General features: G+C 50.6%; 1 protein-coding gene across 4 annotated transcripts in view; it reads right to left on the bottom strand.

The window, feature by feature from the left end:
• The window catches only part of GLIS1 (GLIS family zinc finger 1), a 211,473-nt gene that overhangs the window by 77,215 nt on the left and 113,827 nt on the right, over nt 1–20,431 (bottom strand). For all 4 annotated transcript variants that reach the window (XM_074376453.1, XM_074376455.1, XM_074376454.1 and 1 more), the window contains exons 3-4: nt 6,443–6,620; nt 1,296–2,178 (exon numbers count right to left, since the gene is read on the bottom strand). In XM_074376453.1, coding sequence (XP_074232554.1) covers nt 1,296–2,178; nt 6,443–6,620 — 1,061 coding nt within the window. The remainder of the gene's footprint in view (nt 1–1,295; nt 2,179–6,442; nt 6,621–20,431) is intronic.

Raw genomic sequence — 20,431 nt, 5'->3', positions numbered from 1 at the left:
TTCATGAGGGCTCCACAGACACTAGTGGGGTCACCCCAGGAGAGAGGATGTAAAGGAGAACTACAGCTCAGCGGCTGTCCACAGCAGGATCTCAGAGAGAGGTGGGACCCGTCTGTCCAGGAGTCTTGCCCTATAATGTCTGCTGGGCATCAACTCCTAGACAAGTCATGTGTCAACACCCCAAGTGAACTGGGGCATCACCAGGGACTGGCCCAGCCACCAGCTCTCCCTCCAGCACAGCCTTGGCCCAAAGGCACATGATACAGCTCACCTTCTCAGCCTGCTCACTCTAGCCTCTCCCCATGACACCGGCACACCAGCCACAGGATCCATCGTGCTTCCTCTCTTTGGCAGAGGCTGTTCCCTGCCCCTCACTTGTCTATAAAGTGAATTCCTTCTCATCCTCAAGACTCAGCCTCCTTAAAGCTGAATAAGCTGGTTCAGTGGGTGCCCAGCTTACAGCTCCACAAGCAGATGGGCCCCATGGGCCAACAGCTGGTCCCAGGAGGGTGGAGTTGATGCTGCTGGTTGCTGATATTTCCTGCCCCCTCCCCGGCCCTGCAAACACTGCTCTGGGCTTTGAGCAGAACAGAGGTGTACCTCTCCCCCAGCTGCACCCCTCCCCAGCCTGAGTTCTCCATGAGGCAGGGCCCATTGCCAGTGGTAAGACATGAGTGTAGAACTCTTCCTTGGCTCTGACACTGGCCCTGCAGACCAGACACGCTGCTTCCTTCCTCTGACTTACCCGTGCTATCCAGGGCCTTATCAGCTAATGTCTGGCCCTACCCCAAGGACTGCCCTGGGGACCCGCAGCTCTCAAGTCAGATGCCTGTGAGGACTCAGTGCTCCCTGGAGGAAACCAAGCCTGTGGCTGCCCCCAGAAGGCCCAGGGAGCCTCCCTGGGAAGGACTTCAGATGAAGATCCAGCACTAGGGGAAAGTATGTGCCCCATGACTCACTTGGCCATCAGCACTGGGACACTCAGCTTCTGTATGTAAGAGAGAAGGCTGGCTGAGCCCCTCTGACTCAGAGCACGTGTCACCACCTGAATGAGTGTGTGCGACACCAGGCCATGGAGGGTGGAGGATGGGGCACCTGGCAAGTCCGAGGTGCCCTCTGCCGAGGTTCCCAGTTACAGGGCACTGACCCTTGTGACCAGTGGCCACATCTACAACATTGGTCCTTCCTTCGTCAAGCACAGGGGATCCCAGCCAGCCCCCGGTGAGGAGCCCAGGCAGACCTCTCCCAGGGCAGCAAGGTGGGGGCCGCTCTGCCTGGGCAGCGGGGGAACTCACCATGCACTTGTTGGGCTTCTCGCCTGAGTGCACCCTCATGTGGATGAGCAGCTTGTAGCGGGCGTTGAAGGGCTTGTAGCGGCGCACACAGCCTGCCCAGAAGCAGGTGAAGTCCTCGCCCTTGCGCTGGTCGATGTGGCTCTTCTCGATGTGCCGCACCAGCTCCTCCTGCTGCTCATAGGCTGCACAGCAGTCTACCCAACGGCACGCCTGCCGCCCGGCCACCACCCTGCCCGCCAAGCCCAGCCCCAGGCCTCCAAGGCTGGGGCCAGGCGGCAGCTGAGACAGGGGGTAGGGGGGCGGCAGGCCCTGCTGGTGAGGCCCAAAGAGCTCTGAGAACTCGTCCGCAGGCTCCTGCTTCAGGAAGCCGGCCTTCCGGCAGGTGTCCAATTGCAAACTACCCTCGTGGCTCTCGGTGGACGCAGGGGTGGGCCGGGCACGTTTGGGAGGAACCCCCAGGTCTCCTGGCAGAGGGGGGCTCCGGAGTCCGTTGACACAGGTGACCAGAGCTGTCTGGGAGGAGCGGATGATGGAGGTGACATCGGAGGAGGCGCACGGTGAGGCAGAGATGGAGGAGGTGGGAGGTAGGCCCAGGAGGCAGCAGCGCTTCAGGCCACCCTCGGGGAGGTGGGCCTCAGGTTGGGGGCCCAGGCCAGAGCTGGGTTCACTGCCCAGAAGGTAACAGGAAGGTGCAGGGGTGGCAAGGCCTCGGCCCGGGAGGTCCAGGTCCGTGTGCAGGCCCGTGGCGGGCGGGGCCCGGCAGTGGGCGGACAGGGGCGCACGAGATTCTGTCATGGCCCGGTAGTCGGGCAGGGACTCCTGCTTGATGTGCTGTGTGGCCGGAAGGCTGCCGTTCACATATGTGGCCTGGGGCCTGGGCGACCTGGAAGACAGTGCCAGAGAGGTCGTGAGAGGATGGGCAGTCCACAGTGGGGAGGCCCAGGCAGGGGACAGCGGGGAGCCTGAGGACAGAGGGGTGGAGAAGCCCAGAGCAGGAAAGAGAGGCTGAGGGCTGGCAGCAGAGAGACCAGGACTCTGGGCAACTCTGGTTGTCCGGGCAGAAGAAGAGTGTGAAGGGAAAAGAAGAGAGCGAGGAAGAGGAGGGGGCTGGGGAGAGGTTCGAGAGAGTGGGAGGTCTGAAAACATGAATGTGCCCAGGAGAACGCCAGCAAGGAGCACGGGTCATCCTCTTGCCAAATCCAGACCAGCCTCTCCAGCCCAAGCGCCATCCACCCTGCCTCCAAGGCCTCCCTGGGTCTGCCCTGCCCCTCTCCCCATGACCTTCCAGTGAACTGTGAAGGAAGAAGGCTGAGGATGGCTCTTTGAGGGATACCAAGTCCATTTTGCTTTAAACTCTGCTTACTTGTCCCTTCAATCTTGTAATTTTTCTTAATTTCTAAAAAAGTTAACTTTGCTATGTTTTACCCCAAGCAATCTGTCTTTTCCACTATGAACATCAGTGGGTGGGGGTTTGAATCACAGTCACAGGGGGGCATCCTAGGAATAACTGAGAAAAAGCTTCTTGGTGTGGCAGGGGGGCGGGGGAAGGTGTCCCGGGATTTCAAACCCAGACACCGTGAGTGCACAATATGCATCTCTCGGGGAAGCCATGGCCAGGCAGGCCAGGCGAGGCAGCAAGAGACCTGGGTTTGAGGCCACACTCAGCCACTCCTGGCCATGCAAACCTTGGCAAGGTGCTTTGGGCCATTCTCTGCACCTCAACATCTAATGGTTTGCCTCCTGAGGGTGGGGATGGTGTGATGGGCAGAGCCCGGATCCCCAGGATGCTGTCATCACCACACATGTGGCACATGCCTTCCTAAAGGGGCCTCTCCCAAATGAGGGACAAGTAAGTGCAGGTAGAGATACCAGGGCCTGCTGGTCACCAGAGTACTCTGAGAAGAGGAGAGGCCAGCAAGGTGACACTGGACTCAGGGTCAGAGAAGCCCTAATGGCTGACTGAGCAGAACAAAAAGCCTGCTTATGAGCCCAAAGTCTGACGAGGACACCCCATGCATCCAAAAACCTCTTCCCATCCGAGCCTCAGTTTCTTCACCTGTGAAATGAGGACTAACCCTCCCGACTCAGAGGCGGGCGACCAGGATCAAGGGAGGAAACAGATGCTATGACAGCCCTCTGGAAAGAGGAGGCCAGGTGAGTGGTGCCAACACCACTGCCGTGATCACCACCGCTGTCCTGAGGCTCTCTGCAGCAGGGCTTTTGGGGCCATCCCCTGTCCCTCTGCTTTCAGTGTGGCCCTGCAGCCCCAGCCCCTCCCTCTCAGGCTCCCTGCAGAAATTGTGGCATCCTCAGCTCCAGCCGTGAGGTGGAGGGGAGGGGACAGGACAGGGGAGAAGCAAAGTTAGAGCCCAGAGCCCTCAGAGAGCATAGGCTCCAACCGCATCACTACCGAGAGGGCGCATGGCTTGCCCGCAGTCACAAGGAGCAAACCAGCGACAGGGTTGGAACCAGAACCCAGGCACCCCGTCTCCCTCCCAGGTGTGTGCAGTTCTCATGTGCAGAAACCTGGAGTTTTGCCTGGATAGGAGTCTGGGGAAGGGGCTCTTCTGTTTGGTTTTCAGCTACACTTGAACAGTTCTCCACCTCACTCACCGGAGACCTTTCTTCCCTCCCAGGAACTCTGCTGCCCAGAGTGCGGTCACGGGGTAGAATTGGAAGGAGCAAATGCATCGCCCCACCTCCAGGGTGGGGGCGCTGGGCCCACCATCGACAGCAGCGAGCTCCAAGTAGCTTCTAGATCTGATTTTAAGTTATGATTTTGCGGAGCTTAAAAAGAAATAAAAGCACAGCTGCTCCTTGCAAGGTCGTGCTCCTGACCTGGTGGAGGTGGGCACAGGCAGGGGAGGGCAGCCAGGTAAGCGTCTATTTGGAGCAATCGCTTTAAAACTAGTGTCAGGTTAAAGCACCAATACCAGGAGAAGAGAGCAGCTGTGTGTTCTGCGATGGAGCTACCTGAATAATCACCAGCAAGACCCTGGATGGCATCCAGTGGGGAGGGGGCAGCTCAGGCCTTAGTGTCCCCTGGCTCGGGATGCCAGCTGTCTCTGTGAGGCCAGGCAGTGGTTCTGGCCCTGCTCTGTCTTGGAGCCCTGTGTGCCTTGGGCCATCCCCATCGCATCTCTAGAAACTGTGAGCTTAGATTCCTGGACAGAGTGAACCACTCCAGGCGCTTTCCCAGACCAGTCTCATGAATCCTAGCAGTACAACAATTTGCGGTATCTGCTGAATGCATATGGCCAAGTTCTTCCAGGGAGAGACCACCATCTGTTTCACACTGATGAAAACTGAAGCAACTGGCCCGAGCCCTCAAAGGCTGGTAGCGCTAGAGCAGGAATCTGAACTTGGATCTGGTTGAATCACAGGGAGCAGCAAGAACGGGGAGGCTCTGAACACAAGGCGATCCAGTGGGAAGGGGAAGGCACAGGATCCGACTGGGTGTGGGATGGGGGCTGAGACAGACCCTCTTTGTCTTTAGGAAACGGAGGGAGTTTGGAAAAGCCAGATCAGTAGTAGAGGTGGCAGCAACTCAGACTGATGCTGGCATAAGGTTCTGGGTATAGACTCTCCTGTGCCCTAACTGTCAAAATGACATTCAAAATGACAAAGGATATTTCTGATCGTCTCTACCCAAAAAAACACCCAATTGCTTAGCTTTCATAGCTTCTACCCTGAGATAGAAAGAATTTCACTGGAGAAACTGGATGCTGCCAGGGAAGCCTCAGTAAATAATCAAGCAGATACATGCATTTGACTATTACCAAACAATGACAACTCAAAGTCCTTACTCCTTGTTACACACGTACTTGTATCCCCTTAAAGCCTATAGGTTGAAGCCCTAACCCCAGTGTGACTGGATTTGGAGGTAGGGCCTTTAGGGAGGTAATTAAGGTTAAGTGAGGTCATAGGGTGGGTGGGACCCTAATCCAACAGGACTGGTGTCCTTTCAAGAAGAGGAAAAGATACCCAGTGGTGTGCACACAGAGAAGGGACCACGTGAGGACACAGAGAGAAGGAGCCGTCTACGAGCCAAGGAGAGCGGTCTCAAGGAGAATGCAAACTTGCAGATGCCTTGATCTCTTCTAGCCTCCAGTACTATGAGGACATAAATGTCTGTTGTTTAAGTCACCCAGTCTGAGGCGTTTTGTTACGGCAGCTTGAGCAGACTGATAACACTCCTATAAATCAGAAGTCTCAGTAATATCAAAGAGGGTCATGGGGAGTCCACATTCTCAAAGAAAAACTGTTGAACGTGGGAAGAATAAGTATCCTGCTAATTAGTAATATCTCCCGCTGTGGGGCTCCCGCTGGAAAGCAAACTCCATCAGGGAGATTTCCGCTTCCTTCACCAAGGCACCCACCCCGGCACCAACCACTGTGCCTGGCACAGAGTCAGTGCCTGATAAATGACTGGAAAGGGAATGAATAGCAAATACGCAACTGGGCCAGTTTTTAGAATCTCTGGTCTGTGAAACAGCCTCTAGACCTGCAGCCCCAGGCAACAGGTGAGAGCCCTGGGGCCAAGTGGGTGGGTGCAGAGGCCTGTCTGTGGCTGGGCAAACCAGGGCACAGAGGCACGTCTGGGACCTGGGGAGAAGCCACAAGAGGCAGAGTTCAGCTCATATGCAATCTGACAGAACATCTGTCCAGAGGTGGATGTCACCGGAAATGTGCAAGCACTGACTGATGGTTACCTGGCAGAGCTGTGTGGGACAACGGCTTCCGGGGGCAGGAGATACCTGTGGGGAAGAACCCCTCTTTGCTCCAGGAGCCATTCAGGGCTTGACACTACAGTGTGTACGAACCCTGAGCTGGGTTTTCCCTCTCCAAGCTCTTCCCTATCCTCTGAATCTTCCTCTTCTGAAATGACTGATTCTCTGTAACAGCCAGACGCACCTCAGTAAAACCATTTGTCTCTCATGAGGCCTGCAGTGCTGCGGTGTGGAGTCTAGACCAGGCAGTCATCCATGTGCTACTGGGCTCTGGCTGGTCTCTGGCCCTCCCGTGCCTCAGTTTCCCTGTGTGTCCCACAAGTCAGGTAGACCAGGTGAGGTGTAGAGGCCCCCTAAGTCCCTGGGCTCCCGGAGCATCCACAGAAGGCAGCTGATGCGTGGGAACGAAGCACATACCTGCTGGGGTGGGGGAAATGCAGCAGCCTCTCACAGGCTAGGGGGTGGCTCCGTGGCGGTGGGCTTCCTGCAGGGAGAAACAGGCCCTGGCGGCAGGTGGGGCCAGGGCCCTCCGCAAGGTCCAGGTCCAGCAGGCTCTTCTCCGAGCCTGGGGTGCAGAGGCCGTAGCTCCCATTCACTGCGCAGAGAAAGACAGGAAGAGGAGATGAGGTGAGTGGGGACGGTCTGCAGAGGGCATAGGCAGAGGGCAGTCACTGGGGTACCATGTGGGACAGAGCTCCAGTGAGCAACACTAACTGAACCCCTGCTGCGTCCGAGGCCACGGGAACACCTATTAATTTCCATAATCACCAGCAGGATCAGTAATAAAACCCCCAATTCTCAGATGCAGATGCTGAGCTCTAGTGGGTAAATGACCTTCGCACAAACACAGAGCACTCCGACGGACCAGACACTATCCCAGGTGTGGGACACATGGTGAGTGAGACACATAAACTCCTATCTCTTGGAGCTTGCGATCTATGACCCTCACACCGACCACCTAACACTCATTTGACAAGGTGCACGGCCTTGCCTAGGGCTGGCTGCCCAGCAGGCTGGGTGAATGTTACTGACGTCTGGAGGTCAAGGAGCAGGTGCTCACTAAACAGCATTTTTTCTTGTTATCCCTGAAGCTCAATCCACGTTGTTTTCCAAACTGCGTTACCCCCATAAAAACACAGTCCACAGTCATTCACACCTCTGCATCCTCCACGACCTTTCACAGGCTAACTGCCATATGTGCCTACCATAAGCAGATGTGCCTCAGTTAGTCTTGAAATCTGCACAAAGCCCTTAAAAACAACATAAAGTATAATAAAAATGTTAGGCATGATGGGTATAAGCTACGTGCCCTCTCTGGGCCTCAGTTTTCTCATCTACAGTGTGATGAGAAAACTAACTTCTTCGGCTTTCTGTCCAATCACTTGGCAGGAGGAAAGGGCATGGGCTTTGGGGCCTGATGAGCCGGAGTGAGCCCTTCTGCCCCCCACCAAGTCTGTGACTCTAGCAAGTCCCTCCTTGAGGCCCACACTCCCCGAGGCCGGTCCCCGTGTGAACTGCGGACAGCCACGCCGGTTCTCCAGAGATGCTGCGAAGTCCTGAGAGCTGAGGTGCAGAGCCCCCAGCACAGTGCAGACACCTAGCCAGCAGTGCACCAGGAGTGGAAATCACTCTTATTGTCAAATGGCACTTTGAAAAGTGTAAAGTGTCCCATGGATGTAATAAAACATTAAGAGGCCTAAGGATTGTCCGCTTCAGGGCTGATCGTGAGCCAGTGTCGGCTCTTTTCTCATCTTAATGGTTTACCTTGCTCAGCGTGAGAACAAGGACAACAGAAGTGCCCTTTGCTGAGCAGTACGTGCCGGCCCCGACTCCACTGTCTCATCGGAGCCTCCCACTGCCCTTGCAGGGAGAGAGAAGCATTATCCTCACTGTACAGAGGAGAAAGCCGAGGCTCAGGAGGGCTAAACTACTTGCTCAAGATCACACAGCTAGTAAAAGTTTGGCCTGGATTTCTGGCTCAGGTCATTCAGACCCAAACCCCACGTCTTAATCTCTATGTAATTAAAAAGTGGCCTCTTAGAGAGACAGAAGCCCAACCTCATCCTCCAGGATCCAGCTCCCCTAACCCTAACTCTAGCCCCCTCCCCCAACCCCAGGCAGCCTCTTCACAGAAGGCCATGCAGCGCTAAGCCTCCTTGTGCCCAAAGCTCTGGACAGGCACCAGGCGTTCACCTGCCGAGCACTGCAGTCTGCACACGAGGCTGCAATGCTCTCAAGGTCCTAGGGCAAGTGACAAGTCTCCAGACAAGTGTCCCTCTGGTCACCCTCCCAGGCCAAGCGCTGGGCCAGTGTCCTGCTGTGAGGAACACTGGCTCCCACTGGCTTTGGCTGCCGCTTGGCCAGCCCCTCATAAGCTTATTTTTTAATAACTTGGTTGTTTTTTAATTAAAAAGAAATCCCCGGTAACAAATATGAATGGTCTGAGTTAATGAGAGCAGGCTGCTGCTCGTTTAAGTCTGTCTCTGCTTGGCGGTCTCTGCCTTTTTCAAATCGTTTCTGCTTGAGATTTTACTGTCCCACTGAGGCAAACCCTGGGGCTGGGTCTCAGCAAACTGTGGCTAATTTTATGACCATTAATAGCATTTGGAGCAAAGAGAGCTTAATTATCATATGGGGCTGTCCTGTCAGGGTCTTTCTCCCAGAGTCTGTGGGTCAGGGAGGCGGCTCCAAGTTTCTTCTAAGGACCCACCAGGCCCGCTGGGGACCCCTGGGTTACCTACCCCTCCTTCACATAGGAGGAGGCGAGGAGAGATGGAAGGCAGAGCCCCGTAAAGGCACAGGGGAGCCCAGCATGTATCAAGCTCTGTTCATCAAGCCCGACCTATTCGATCACCAGGCACATTTGATTCTTTCAAGTGTCCATCCCTGTGAGGCAGTTCATTACAGCCATTTTCCAGATGAGAAAAGTTGAGGTGTGGAGAAATTAGGTGCCTCCCGCCAGGCTCTAAGGTCCATAAGAGGCAGGGACACAATTCAAACCCAGATCTCCCAGACTTCAAAGCCCAAGTCTCATCCTGCTGCTTCTCAGCCAACTGACGAACATCCAGGGACCTCCAAGCAAGCATCCCCACCCTTGACTCCAGTGAAGATCATGTTAGGGAGCCTGCGGGGCTCCATTGTCTCAATGACTCCTAAACTTCGGTCTTTAAAAAACAACCCTGCCAGATGGTAAGACCACTCCATCTCAGGCAAGCACTCGAAGGCTCAGAGAAGATTAGGGGGTTACCCAAGGTCACACACGGAGTAAGGGGCTGGGTTGAGATGCAAACCCCATCACCTCCGGGGGAAGAAACAATCATTACTGGACAAATGATTGGAGCCTATTGGTGGCTTCTCCGCTGGACACAGTAAGAGGTTTTCCTACAATAAATAGGCAGTTTTGGGAGGGAAGGAGGAAAGAGTCCTTCAGGTCACAGTTTGGCACTGCCCAGGGCTTCAAGACCACTCAAGCCCTCATCTTGTGTGAACCTCACAGCATCCTGATGAAAGCACTGGCCTCCCCACCTCACAGACGGACATGAGCACCAGAGCTGGCCAGTGGCCACCCAAGGTCACATGGCAATTGCTGGTCTAGCCAGGGCAGAACCCAGGTCTCCCCAGACCCATGCCAGACCCTGCCCTGGGCCACCTGCTTTCTCCGAGACTGGAAATTAAACCAGCAGCTGTGTCCCAGAGATGCTGTCACCACTGGAAAGATGTGGCTACTGTCACTCTGCAACCCCAGGCCCTCCCATTGCCTTCCTGCCTGTTGGCATTTTGCCTCCCTGTCCCCAAGGGTGTCACAGGATCCACCCTTGCTTACTCTCTGTCTCCAAGGAGCAAGAATAGAGACTTCCTCTGGGGAGGCAGGGAAGTGAGAGGGGCTCTGCTGCCCTGAGGCAGGCTGGGGGTGCCCTGGGAAGAGGTCTGCACCCAGCAGCCATGTCTCCCTCTGTGCCACACGGAGCCAAGAGCAGACCTTGGACCTAGCTCTTCCCACATAAATGAAGCTTATTTAGAGGCTGGGAGGGTGAAATGGTCCTCTGTTCATTTTCACAAATTGGTGAGAAAACTGAGAATGTCGGGGTTGGGACTGACTGGCCATCTATTTCATTAACAGATGAAAAAACTGAGGCTCAGAGAAGGAAAGGTACTGCCTTGGTCACATAGCAAATCTGTAGCAGAACCTGGACTGGCACCCCTGGGGCAAGAGTTTGGTTTAGTTTCCTCTTCAAGCCTCAGTTTTCTCATCTTTAAACTAGGGTTAACTCCTCACAAGGCTGTGGTGACAATTAAGTGAGATTATGAACACAATGCATTTGGCGTGAGGCCTAGCTCACATAAGCATTTGAAAAGTGATGGTAATGATAATTCCTTCTTCTATGGACCCTCGGGTTCAGGATGGGGTCGGAAGGCAGGGTCCTGTTATGAGAAGTATTCTATCCCCAGGAAGGTCAGGTCAGATGACCCTGAGGTCAGACTCAGAAAGACAAGCCCCAAGGTTTAGAGGTCACCAACTATAGGACTGGTCAACCTGAATGAGGTCACAGCCAGCAAATCTAAAGCAAACGGGCTCCAGTTACACACCACAGAGCTGTGCAAATTACCGTAATGACTTGGCTAGAAAGTGGTACCACATATAAGGTGACTCCCCACAAGAATTTTAATTTACACTGAAAACTGCCAAGTCTGTATGAGAGGGACAATGATGTATTCATTCAGCATCCCAGCTGCTGCCTCCTTGCTGTCCCAGGAGCAGCCAGTGGCCAAGTCAAGGAAGGCCTACATGACAACAGTTCCTCATTCATGGACAAGCAGACTTCTAGTGCCCACTAGGTGCCAAGCTGGTGACGGGGTTCTGCAGTTTACAGTCCACAGGTTGTTTCACAGCCATTACCTATGAGCTTCGCTACAATACTCAGAAGTTGGCTGGGCAGGCTCAGAGGAGGCAAGCAGTTTGCCAAGGTCACACAGCAACTGTAGGGCTCAGACAACAGACTTTCTCTGTAACAGTCAAGACAGTATGTATTTTAAGCTTTGTAGGTCATACAATGTCAGCCACAAGTACTTGACTCTGTTGTTATACTGTGGAAAGCAACCACGGACAATGTGTAAATAGGTGATTGCACTGTGTTCCAACAAAACCTTATTGAGAAAAAAGCTTACTGGTTCTTGGGCTGTAACACGCCAACCCCAATCTAATGCAGGTGTTAGACATGAGCTTTGCAGTTAGAAAGACTTTCTTGCATCCGTAAAACGTGGAGAATTTTACAGCTGGCGCTGATGACGTGAAAACCATTGTCAGCTCTGACTGAAGGGCCGGCCCCTGGTAGGTGGAGGTACCCCCGGCCTGGCTTGGGGGCCCTCACAGCCCGGGCTCACCTCGGCCGTACACTCGCAATCCCACGACGCTTTGTTGCTGCACTGCACATGCCCTTGCCCTCCAGTCAGGGCGCCTGACATCTCCCAGGCCCCTCTGGGCCCTCAGAGTTCAGCAGAAGTGCAACTCCTTCTGGAATGTTCCATGGTCTCCCCTGCCCTCCCCAAGCTCCCCTACCTCTGCAGACAGCAGTCCCTGAGAATAGCTGCCAATTAGGGTGCATCTGCGAAATACTCAACACGTTTGATCTCTAAATCTCCACATCACCACCACAAGGTGGGGACTGTAACACTCCGCACTGCCACCCTGATGCCGTGCTGTTAGAGCCTTGCTTCCTCAAGAATCTGTGAAATCCTTCAGGACAAGCGTCTTGGAGCTCCAGAGTTGCTGAAAGCAGTGCATCCTAAGACACGATCTTGTCCAACTTATTTTACATACAGAAGAGAAAACAGGGGTCTGGATGGGGGAGAGGCTGGTCCTACTCACAGAGCAAGCAAGTTCTCACGACACCTGGGGTCCATCGGGGATATTCCCCTTACTCCTAGCACACGGTTAGACCCGCAGTAGGTGCTTAGAAACACTGGGAAGGGGGGCAGGAATGACTGTCCAAATTCACTTTTGTGGCTACTATATGTCAGACACTGACTTAGGGAAACAGAACAAGCTTTTGTCACTCACACACACACACACACACACACCCCTAGGTTGAAGCCTTAGCTCCACCAATAACTTTCTGGCTGCTTGACCCTAGATGAGCTACCTTACTCTTTTGAGCCACAGTTCCTTCATCTGTAAAATGGGGATAAGAATCTCAGCTCCAGGGGGTGGCTGTGAGAATTAAATGGGTAAGACATGCAGAGGTGTGGTACCTGGTACAGTCAGCACTTTAGTAAAGTTCCCTCTCCTGCTTTCATGATAGGCAGGGGACACAGTCACAGCCTCCCTGGGGTGACATGCCTCCAGCAACAGTAGCTTACTTTCTGAGGCAGTGACACCAGTGGCCACAGAAGGCAGCCTCAGGTTAACAGGGTTTTGAGTCTCAGCCTGGGCTCTCCAGGCCCCCCTCTCTGAGCCTCAGCTTTCCCCTCTGAGTAGTGGGAGTGCCAGGCCCGAGCAGGAGGGGCACTAGAGACCCCAGAAAGCTGGGGACACTTGGCCCAGGGAGGGTGAGTGCTGGGCCTCTAAGGACACTCGGCAAAGGCTGAACCTGTCACGTCTGCACTCCAGGGCCCCTTCTGCCTTGGTGCTGCCCCGTCATGCCCTCTCTTCCCTCCTCACCAAACCCAAAGGCCCGGCAACCAGCAGGAAGTGAGGGCTTCCGAAAGAGGAGAAGCAGGAGGACAGCCAAACTTTTTCTCCAGTCTCCACAGCCCGGCGGGGTGGGCTGCTCGGCCTGGAGCTGTCTTGGGGTGTCACAGGCTCCATCAGGGGGCCTGTAACCTAGGCAGGGCCTCTGGAGCTACAGAGCCTGATGCTCAAGGCCTCACGCCGGGCTTATGGCCTCCCCTTTAAAGCTAAGCCAGATTTACAGGGACTCAGGCCAGTAAAATCTGAGCAGGCTCACCTTGGGACGGCATCGCAGAGAACGAGCCTGCAGGTCTGTCGCATCCAGGGCCAGGAAATGAGTAGCCCAAGGTTGGTTACACACTTGGGTGCAGGTATGTAAGTATATAAGCACATGTATGGGCCAAGTTTCCCTGCACATTCTCTTACTGCTACCTAATTAGCACCTATTGTTGTAGAAAAAAATTAGAAAATGTACCAAGGCAACAATTAGAAAAGATACCACATACAAAGCTACAAACCAGAGAGCCACAGCAGACACACAGGATGGCAGATAAACCTCTGCGGTGTTTCCCTAAGCACCTATATATTTTTTGAGAGAAATAAGGCTGATATTATTTTCTTGTACTCTACTTTTTTCATTAGGTAACATATCATGAATAGTTAAGTTTATGGAGTGCCCGTTATGTGCCTGGCACAGTACTAGGCTCTTTACATGCCAGAACTACTAACGCCATTTTCGAGGAAGAGTAAGTGGCCTGCCCAAGGTCATGCAGCTGGTGAATGGTGGAATTAAGATGCAAGCCCAGCTCTCTCAGCCTGGGAAGGCAGTGCTGACCAGACATGACTTCACACCATTAAGGGAGTCAATGCAGCTGATTACTTCCCCATTCTATTAGTCTGCTTGGGCTGCCATAACAAAATACCATATCCTGGGTGACTTAAACAACAGAAGTGTATTTTCTTACAGTTCTGGAGTCTGGAAGTCCATGATCAAGGTTCCTGCCGATTTGGTTTCTGGTGAGGGCTCTCTTCCCGGCTTAAAGAGAGCCACCTTCTCACTGAGTCCCTCCTACGGCCTTTCCTTACTGCACACATGGAGAGAGACAGAGAGCATGCACATGCTCTGGTATCTCTTCTCATAAGGACACTAATCCTATTGGATCAGGGCCCCACCCTTATGACCTCATTTAACCTTAATTTCTCCCTTAGAGGCCCCGTCTCCAAATACATCCACTCTGGAGGTTGGGGCTTCAACATATGAATTTGGGGAGGGACACAAACATCCAGTCCATAACAACTAGTATTTGTTCCCTCCTTTATTGTCCCTCCCAGGGTCTCGTATTTCCATTGTCTATCAATGGGGCTTGAGAAGGAGACATGGGAGAGCATAGCAGATGAGAGTGCCAATTCTGGAGCCTAACTGACTAGGTTTGAATCCTGGTTTTGCCATTTATTAGTTGTGACCTTGTCTAAGTCAAGTGACTTAACTGCTCTATGCCACAGTTTATGAAGTTAAAATGGGTTCATATACCACATGTAAAGTACCCAGAAGAGTACACCTGGCACACAGTAGGCATTCTGTTAGTGTCTGCTCTCATTGTTGTTCTTATTAACTATATTCCAGGGCAGGCTGCAGAAGTCTGAACCGATCAGCATGGTCTCACCTCCCCAGCCCACAATGCCACAGTGATGGTCTCAGAGAGCTATGTAATGCAAGTTGGTTTAATTAGACAGAGGCCTGGAACTTCCGTTTGACACTGGGGAAAGAGCAGCCTCCACTCCCCTACATGCAAAACTGTCCATTGTGGAAAATTAGCAGACAGTACTTCTGCCCGTTATCTATCTTTCTGGGGCAACAATGTATGTTAGACATTTTCACCACGTTTTATAACTCTCTTATGCTCTTTTCTGAATTTTCCATCCTTTTTTAACTTTCATGCTTCAGCTAGATATTGTCTACTAAACTATTTTCCAATTTATGAATCTTTTCTTTAACTGCATCTAATCTATTAAATCCACCTTTTGAGTTCTTAGATTTTTTTGTACTTTTTAGTTTAAATTTTTCCATTTGATTAATTTTTATAGCTTTCAGATACCTGTTGAAATTCTTTATTTGGTAATCTATCTCCTTGAACACAGTAATCACAGTTATTTTATTTTTTCCTTTTTTTAAAAAAATGGCAGAGTGGGGATTGAACCCAGGACCTTGTGCATGCTAAGCATACGGTTTACCACTAAGCTATACCCCCACCCCATCACAGTTATTTTAGATTCTGTGCCCAAAAAACCTAATATGTGAACCACCTGTGAGTCTGTTTTTGTCATGTTTTTCCCCCTCTTGGTCCTGCCTCCTGGTATCTCTGGTAATTTCTGACTGAATGTGCAACATTGTGTATGAAATTTCTACAGGCTCCAGATGATCTCTTCCTCCAGAGAGAATTTTCTTCTGCTTTTCAAAGGCAGCTAAAAGAGAGGAAGATCATCTTTATCCAGTCCAGAATTTCACTGTTTTGAAGCTCGGCTTTAGGCTTGGTGAAGGTTACTCTCCTTCTCCTAGGATGCGGCCCTTCAGGGGCCCCAGCTGGGAGCTTGGGATGCCAGGGCTCCTCCTCCCTGGTTGACACTGAACTTCATAAGCTCCCAGAACTTGAGGCTGTTGAAAGTTTTGCTTAGTTCCTCAGCCTCTTAACTGCCGTGCTGTTGAACTCTCAGCCACATAGCCCATGCCGCTTAAGAACCAACAAATATCTTGGAAGGAAAAGTAATACTGAACATTCAGCTCACTTTCTGTCACTTTCTACCTCCATGGAATTTTGGCCCCTCAAGATCTGCCTATCTTGGCGGCCCTAAACTCCAGTTTTTGTATCTCTAGCACTTTAAGACTGCAGAAAGCCCTGTTCAGCTCTCCAACTCCTCATCCTACACTTGCAATCTGGCAAATGCCTGAGAGGAAGAAGTGTTCCACAGTCAGATTCACCTCAGCATATTTCCCTTCTCTACAGGGTGTTGATCCCTCAAGTCCTGGCCATCTTGGTAGTTCTTTGATACTTTCAAACAGTTGGATTTTACATTTTATTCTGAGGGAAGGTTAGTCTGATACAAGCCTATTTGCTATAAACAGATTCAAAAAGCCCCTTCCAACATATAATTTTAATGATTGCATAGTGTTCCATACACGTTTGTACATACTTTAATCTATCCTCCATAGTTAGGATTAAGATTCTTTAAAAAGATTAAAACTAGAAACAATCATGAAATGAATGTCCTTATAGACTTGTCTTCATGTCCATCCATATTTACAGCCTTAGAATAAATTCCTAGATGTGAGATTGCTGAGTCAAAGGACATGAAAAATCTTCAAGAATTCTGCTATGCACTGTTCAAACTGCTCTCCAAAAGGAATATATCAATTTGTCAGCAGTACAGGAAAGCACCTGTTTCCTTGCATTCTCACTACTCTGGGTATTCTCATTTTTTTTTAATCGGTTAATGTAGCAATTCAGGGTCATTTATAATTGAAAAGAATATAATAGAAAAGAGAGAGCCTGCATATCCAATAATACAAAAATGGTTACATAAACTACAGTAAAGTTACTCAGCAGAAATTTTATGTAGCTATTAAACATAATAAAATCCCACCATAATGCAATAAATGTGGTCCAAAAACTTCAATTCCTTAAAAATGCAGAGCTCTGTTATCCTACAGTTAAGTTTAAAATGCTAGTTTTTTGGTTTTTCCAGTTAATATGTGGGAAAAAAATGTTTTCATTTATTAGACATGTCAGAAACAGTCCACTTATCACAAAGTACACACTACACAAGGAACTGAGTAAGCCTCTCAAATGCTCATGACACAATCACTTCCTAAACCCACCAAACTTCAGAGACGAGAAGCACTCTTTCTGTACAGAGGGTGGACAGAGGACAGGAGCAACTGCCAATGGCCAATTGTGTTTTATATGAAGCCATCTAATCACAAGGCATCTCATCATGGATTTTACTGCATTTACTAAAGGTTTTAATTACAAGGGAAAATATTTGTAAGAATTATCTGAAATGAAAAAGAAGATTCCAGGGGAGGGTATAGCTTAGTGGTAGAATGTGTGCTTAGCGTGCACAAGGTCCTGGGTTCAATCCCCAGTACCTCCTTCAAAAAATAAACAAATAAAACTAACTACCTCCCCCCACAAAATTAAAAAAAAAAAAGAAAAGAAGATTCAAAATTCCATACACATAAAAATAACTTGAACAGTAAATAAGATGAAAAATAAATCAAACATTTATAATGCATTCATTCATCTAAGATATGTATATTGAATGTCTACTCTGGGCCAGAACCAGGCACCTGGCACAGGAATGCAGTGATGAACAAGAAAGGAAAATCTCTTTTCTCATGGTGTTTGCATTCTGATTAGAGAGAAGACAATTTCAAAAGTAAACTACATAAATATATATCAAGTAGGGATAAATGTGAATTACAGTAAAGGTAAGAAGCTAGAAATTGTGGAGAAATGGGGACAATCAGGGCAGGGCTCTGAGGGGCTGACATCTGCATAGAGGCCTGAGTGAGGGAAGGAGGGAGCCATGGGGACACCTGGGGGAAGAGCATTCACACAGAGGGAGCAGCAGGTACAAAGGCCCTGAGGTAGGAGTGTTCTCCAGGGTAGGAACACAAGAAGGCCAGGTGTGGCTGGAGCCTAGCGAGCAAAGGTAAGAGAAGCAGGTGATGAGGAAGCCGGGCCTGACTGGTAGGGTCTTGAGGGTCCTGGGGAGGCTCTGGGTTTTATATGATGTAGCAAGAAGCCTGGAGAGCGAGAGCAGGAGCCACCAGACTTAATGGTGTGGAAGGATATCTGAGTTTTGTATTGAAAAGACTTGAGAATTAGAAGAGTAGCTGCAGGGAGAGTGGTGGCTTTATCATAGGAGTGCTTTTGAAAACCTCCATTCTTTTTTGGGGCGAGTACATCATTATTCTGATTTCTGATTGTAATGGTGGTAACATGACAAAACTCACAGAACTGTTCACACACACGCACTCTTAGTGAATTCTACTGTACGTAAGCGTTAAAATATTTTAAAATCTCTGTATTACTTATTTCAAAATATTTCATGTTTTTTCAGTAATTTTAAAAAGCTGGGCCAAAATCCATCCTTGAGAAGAGACCAAAGACAGAGCTGAGATAGACTGCTCCCCCTAACTCGGCACAGACCATCCTCCAGCACACACATCTGTGAACAGGCCCCTGCCCTCCCAGCCCACCGCCAGCAATTCCAGGGTGGGAGAGTGTGGGTACTCCCAGATGCTGGCCCAGAGGACCCCTGGAACCCTTTCTCTTAAAGGCTTGCAGAAGAGGACAGCCCTAAGAAGACAGCTGCCTTCACATAAGGTAAGACAGCTGACAGGAGGAGGTGCAGCCCAGCGAGTCCTCAGGACCCAGAGTCCTCTCCTCGGGCTGGGTCTGCTGGAGCCTCTGACCTCTCCCCGCTTGCCTCTCCAAGACTGCAACAGGCAGTCTCCTAGCCTCCTCCTCCTCTCAGGTCCTTCCCTGGAAAGGTGGCACCCACACTAGGTATAATTGATTGCTAGAGTCCTCAGGCGCGCGCGCGCGCACACACACACACACACAACCAGGTTCCAGGTTCAGTAAGGAGAAAGCAAAGCAGAAGCAGAAGAATGCACGGGAAGTATTTAGCATATTTAACTATTTCCCAGGGGTGGGGCTAAGGTGGTCTAGCAAAAAATCTCTGATATTCCTTAAAATTCTCAGATTCCGTATTTCATCACACTGAGCTATTATGGCTCCAAAATTTAAGATTAGGGATTTCCATGCATCTGGGATTCTAAAATTCCATGATTCTCTCATTCTGAGATGATGTAATTTTTTAAAGCTAAGCATTTAAATTACTTTGCTTCTAAGATTCTATGATGTTATGGATCAGACATAAGAAGATTCTCTGATTTTGAGGCTGCAAAACCCCATGCTTCTCAGCTCGGAAGGCCTACCACTTCCTAGGGTGCCTTGAACCCCACGTGAGCCCCTGCCTGGCCCAAATCATCAGGGAGTAATAGTTATGGTCACCAAAAACCCTTTGTTTTTGTCCAAGCCCAAAACAGCCAGGAAAGTAATGGGATGACAAGAAATCCAGAGGAAATGGCTGTTGAAATCTATAAAATCTTCTCAAAGACAAACATATTCCATCTGTGATTTTTCAGTAAATACATGACCATAATGTTTATTTCAGGCATATATTTATTTCATGTTTGGCCTTCTTTTTGACTCCCTCCCCTTAAATCAAGCTAATTTGTTAACTCCTGTGTCCATGTCATTTTTTTTCCTTCTAACCAACAAAATGTCCCCCCAAACTGCTAAAAATTATGTAAAACAAGAAGGAAGACATAAAGGCAATGGGGAGAAATAAATGCCCAGCTCCAGGCAGCTGCGGGCGGGTCAGGGCATGTGAGATGCCAGCACCTTAAAGTCCCTCCCTCCATCTCAGGTCTCTTGGGGAAGGATCAGTTATTCTGAGAAGATACCACCAACTTGTGGAAGACGCCTGGACCTTCAGGAAAGGATACATTCAGAGATGCAGCACAGAGCAGACAGTGGGAACAGTTCCTTGTACCTCAGAAAGGCTCAGAGTTTCTAGACTCTTGGGAAAGGCTGGCAAAGTCTACTGAAGAAGTCATAGAATTAGCTTTGGTTTCTGAAAAACCCCCTCTCCTGGGCCCCAGAGCTGAAACCACTCAGCTCCCAGGGCCCCTCCTCCATGAAGCCCTCCCTGACCAGTCATATCCCACAAGGCTTTCTTCTCTTCCCCCCTGCCATCCCTGAGGACCTCCAGCCAGTGCTCCAGTCTATACCCTCACCCACCAGGGCACGAGGCGCCCTCCCTCAGCCATCACTGTAACAGGGGTTCTCAGAGCGGAGATTCCACCCCAGGGAGCACACTGAAAATCACTGGGGGTGGACATTTGGTGTCACAATGACTGGGAGTCACTGTCATTTAGTGCGGAGGAGCCAGGGATGGCCAACTCACTGCTAAGGGTGGGTCAGCCTCACACTAACTACCTGAATATGTTGCCAGATACTCAAAATATCTGTAAACAAGCAACCTGGGCATCTAAGTCGGGAACACAGCCCCATTTTGCACATAAACACAAAGTACTTTTTTCATGATTTTAACATACACTGAATTTTCCAGGAATGGAACTACCATGTGCATGGAGGAAAGACTGTACTGTGTTTTGTTTGGAACTTGACCAACTGTTCACCATTTCAGAGAATCACGTCACCCTCAGTCACTCTGCTTGTGACATGTGCGTATCTGCAGCCGTCAGGTCCGGTCAGGGATGCAATGCACAGGTGCGAGGGACTGATGCTTCCATGGGGAGCATACATTACTTAGGAGTTTCTTCCCTTTCATTTCTTCCTTATGATACAATCAAAACACGATATGGGATTTTTAAGGACTATGGTGCTGGCGAGTTTCATTCTCTATGAATTTCATTTCCGGAGAGTAAAGGAGGTAGTACAATGAAGGCCCTGTTAGGAAACGGAAGCACTGAGAGCCACTGACCAGGCCGACTCCTGGTTTTCCAGATGGGAAAAGGGAGGTCTCCTCCAAAGGCACACAATGAGGGGCGTACAGGAGGGTCGCAGGCAGGTGACTCTCCCAGGCCTGGGAGCAGAGACTGGGGCTTGAGACCTTGGGGCCAAGCCCACATCCCCGCCTCCTCC

Source organism: Camelus bactrianus, chromosome 13 (genome assembly GCF_048773025.1).
Source record: "Camelus bactrianus isolate YW-2024 breed Bactrian camel chromosome 13, ASM4877302v1, whole genome shotgun sequence".
NCBI classification, from domain to species: Eukaryota; Metazoa; Chordata; class Mammalia; order Artiodactyla; family Camelidae; genus Camelus; species Camelus bactrianus.
This window is presented reverse-complemented; position numbering and strand designations above follow the sequence as displayed.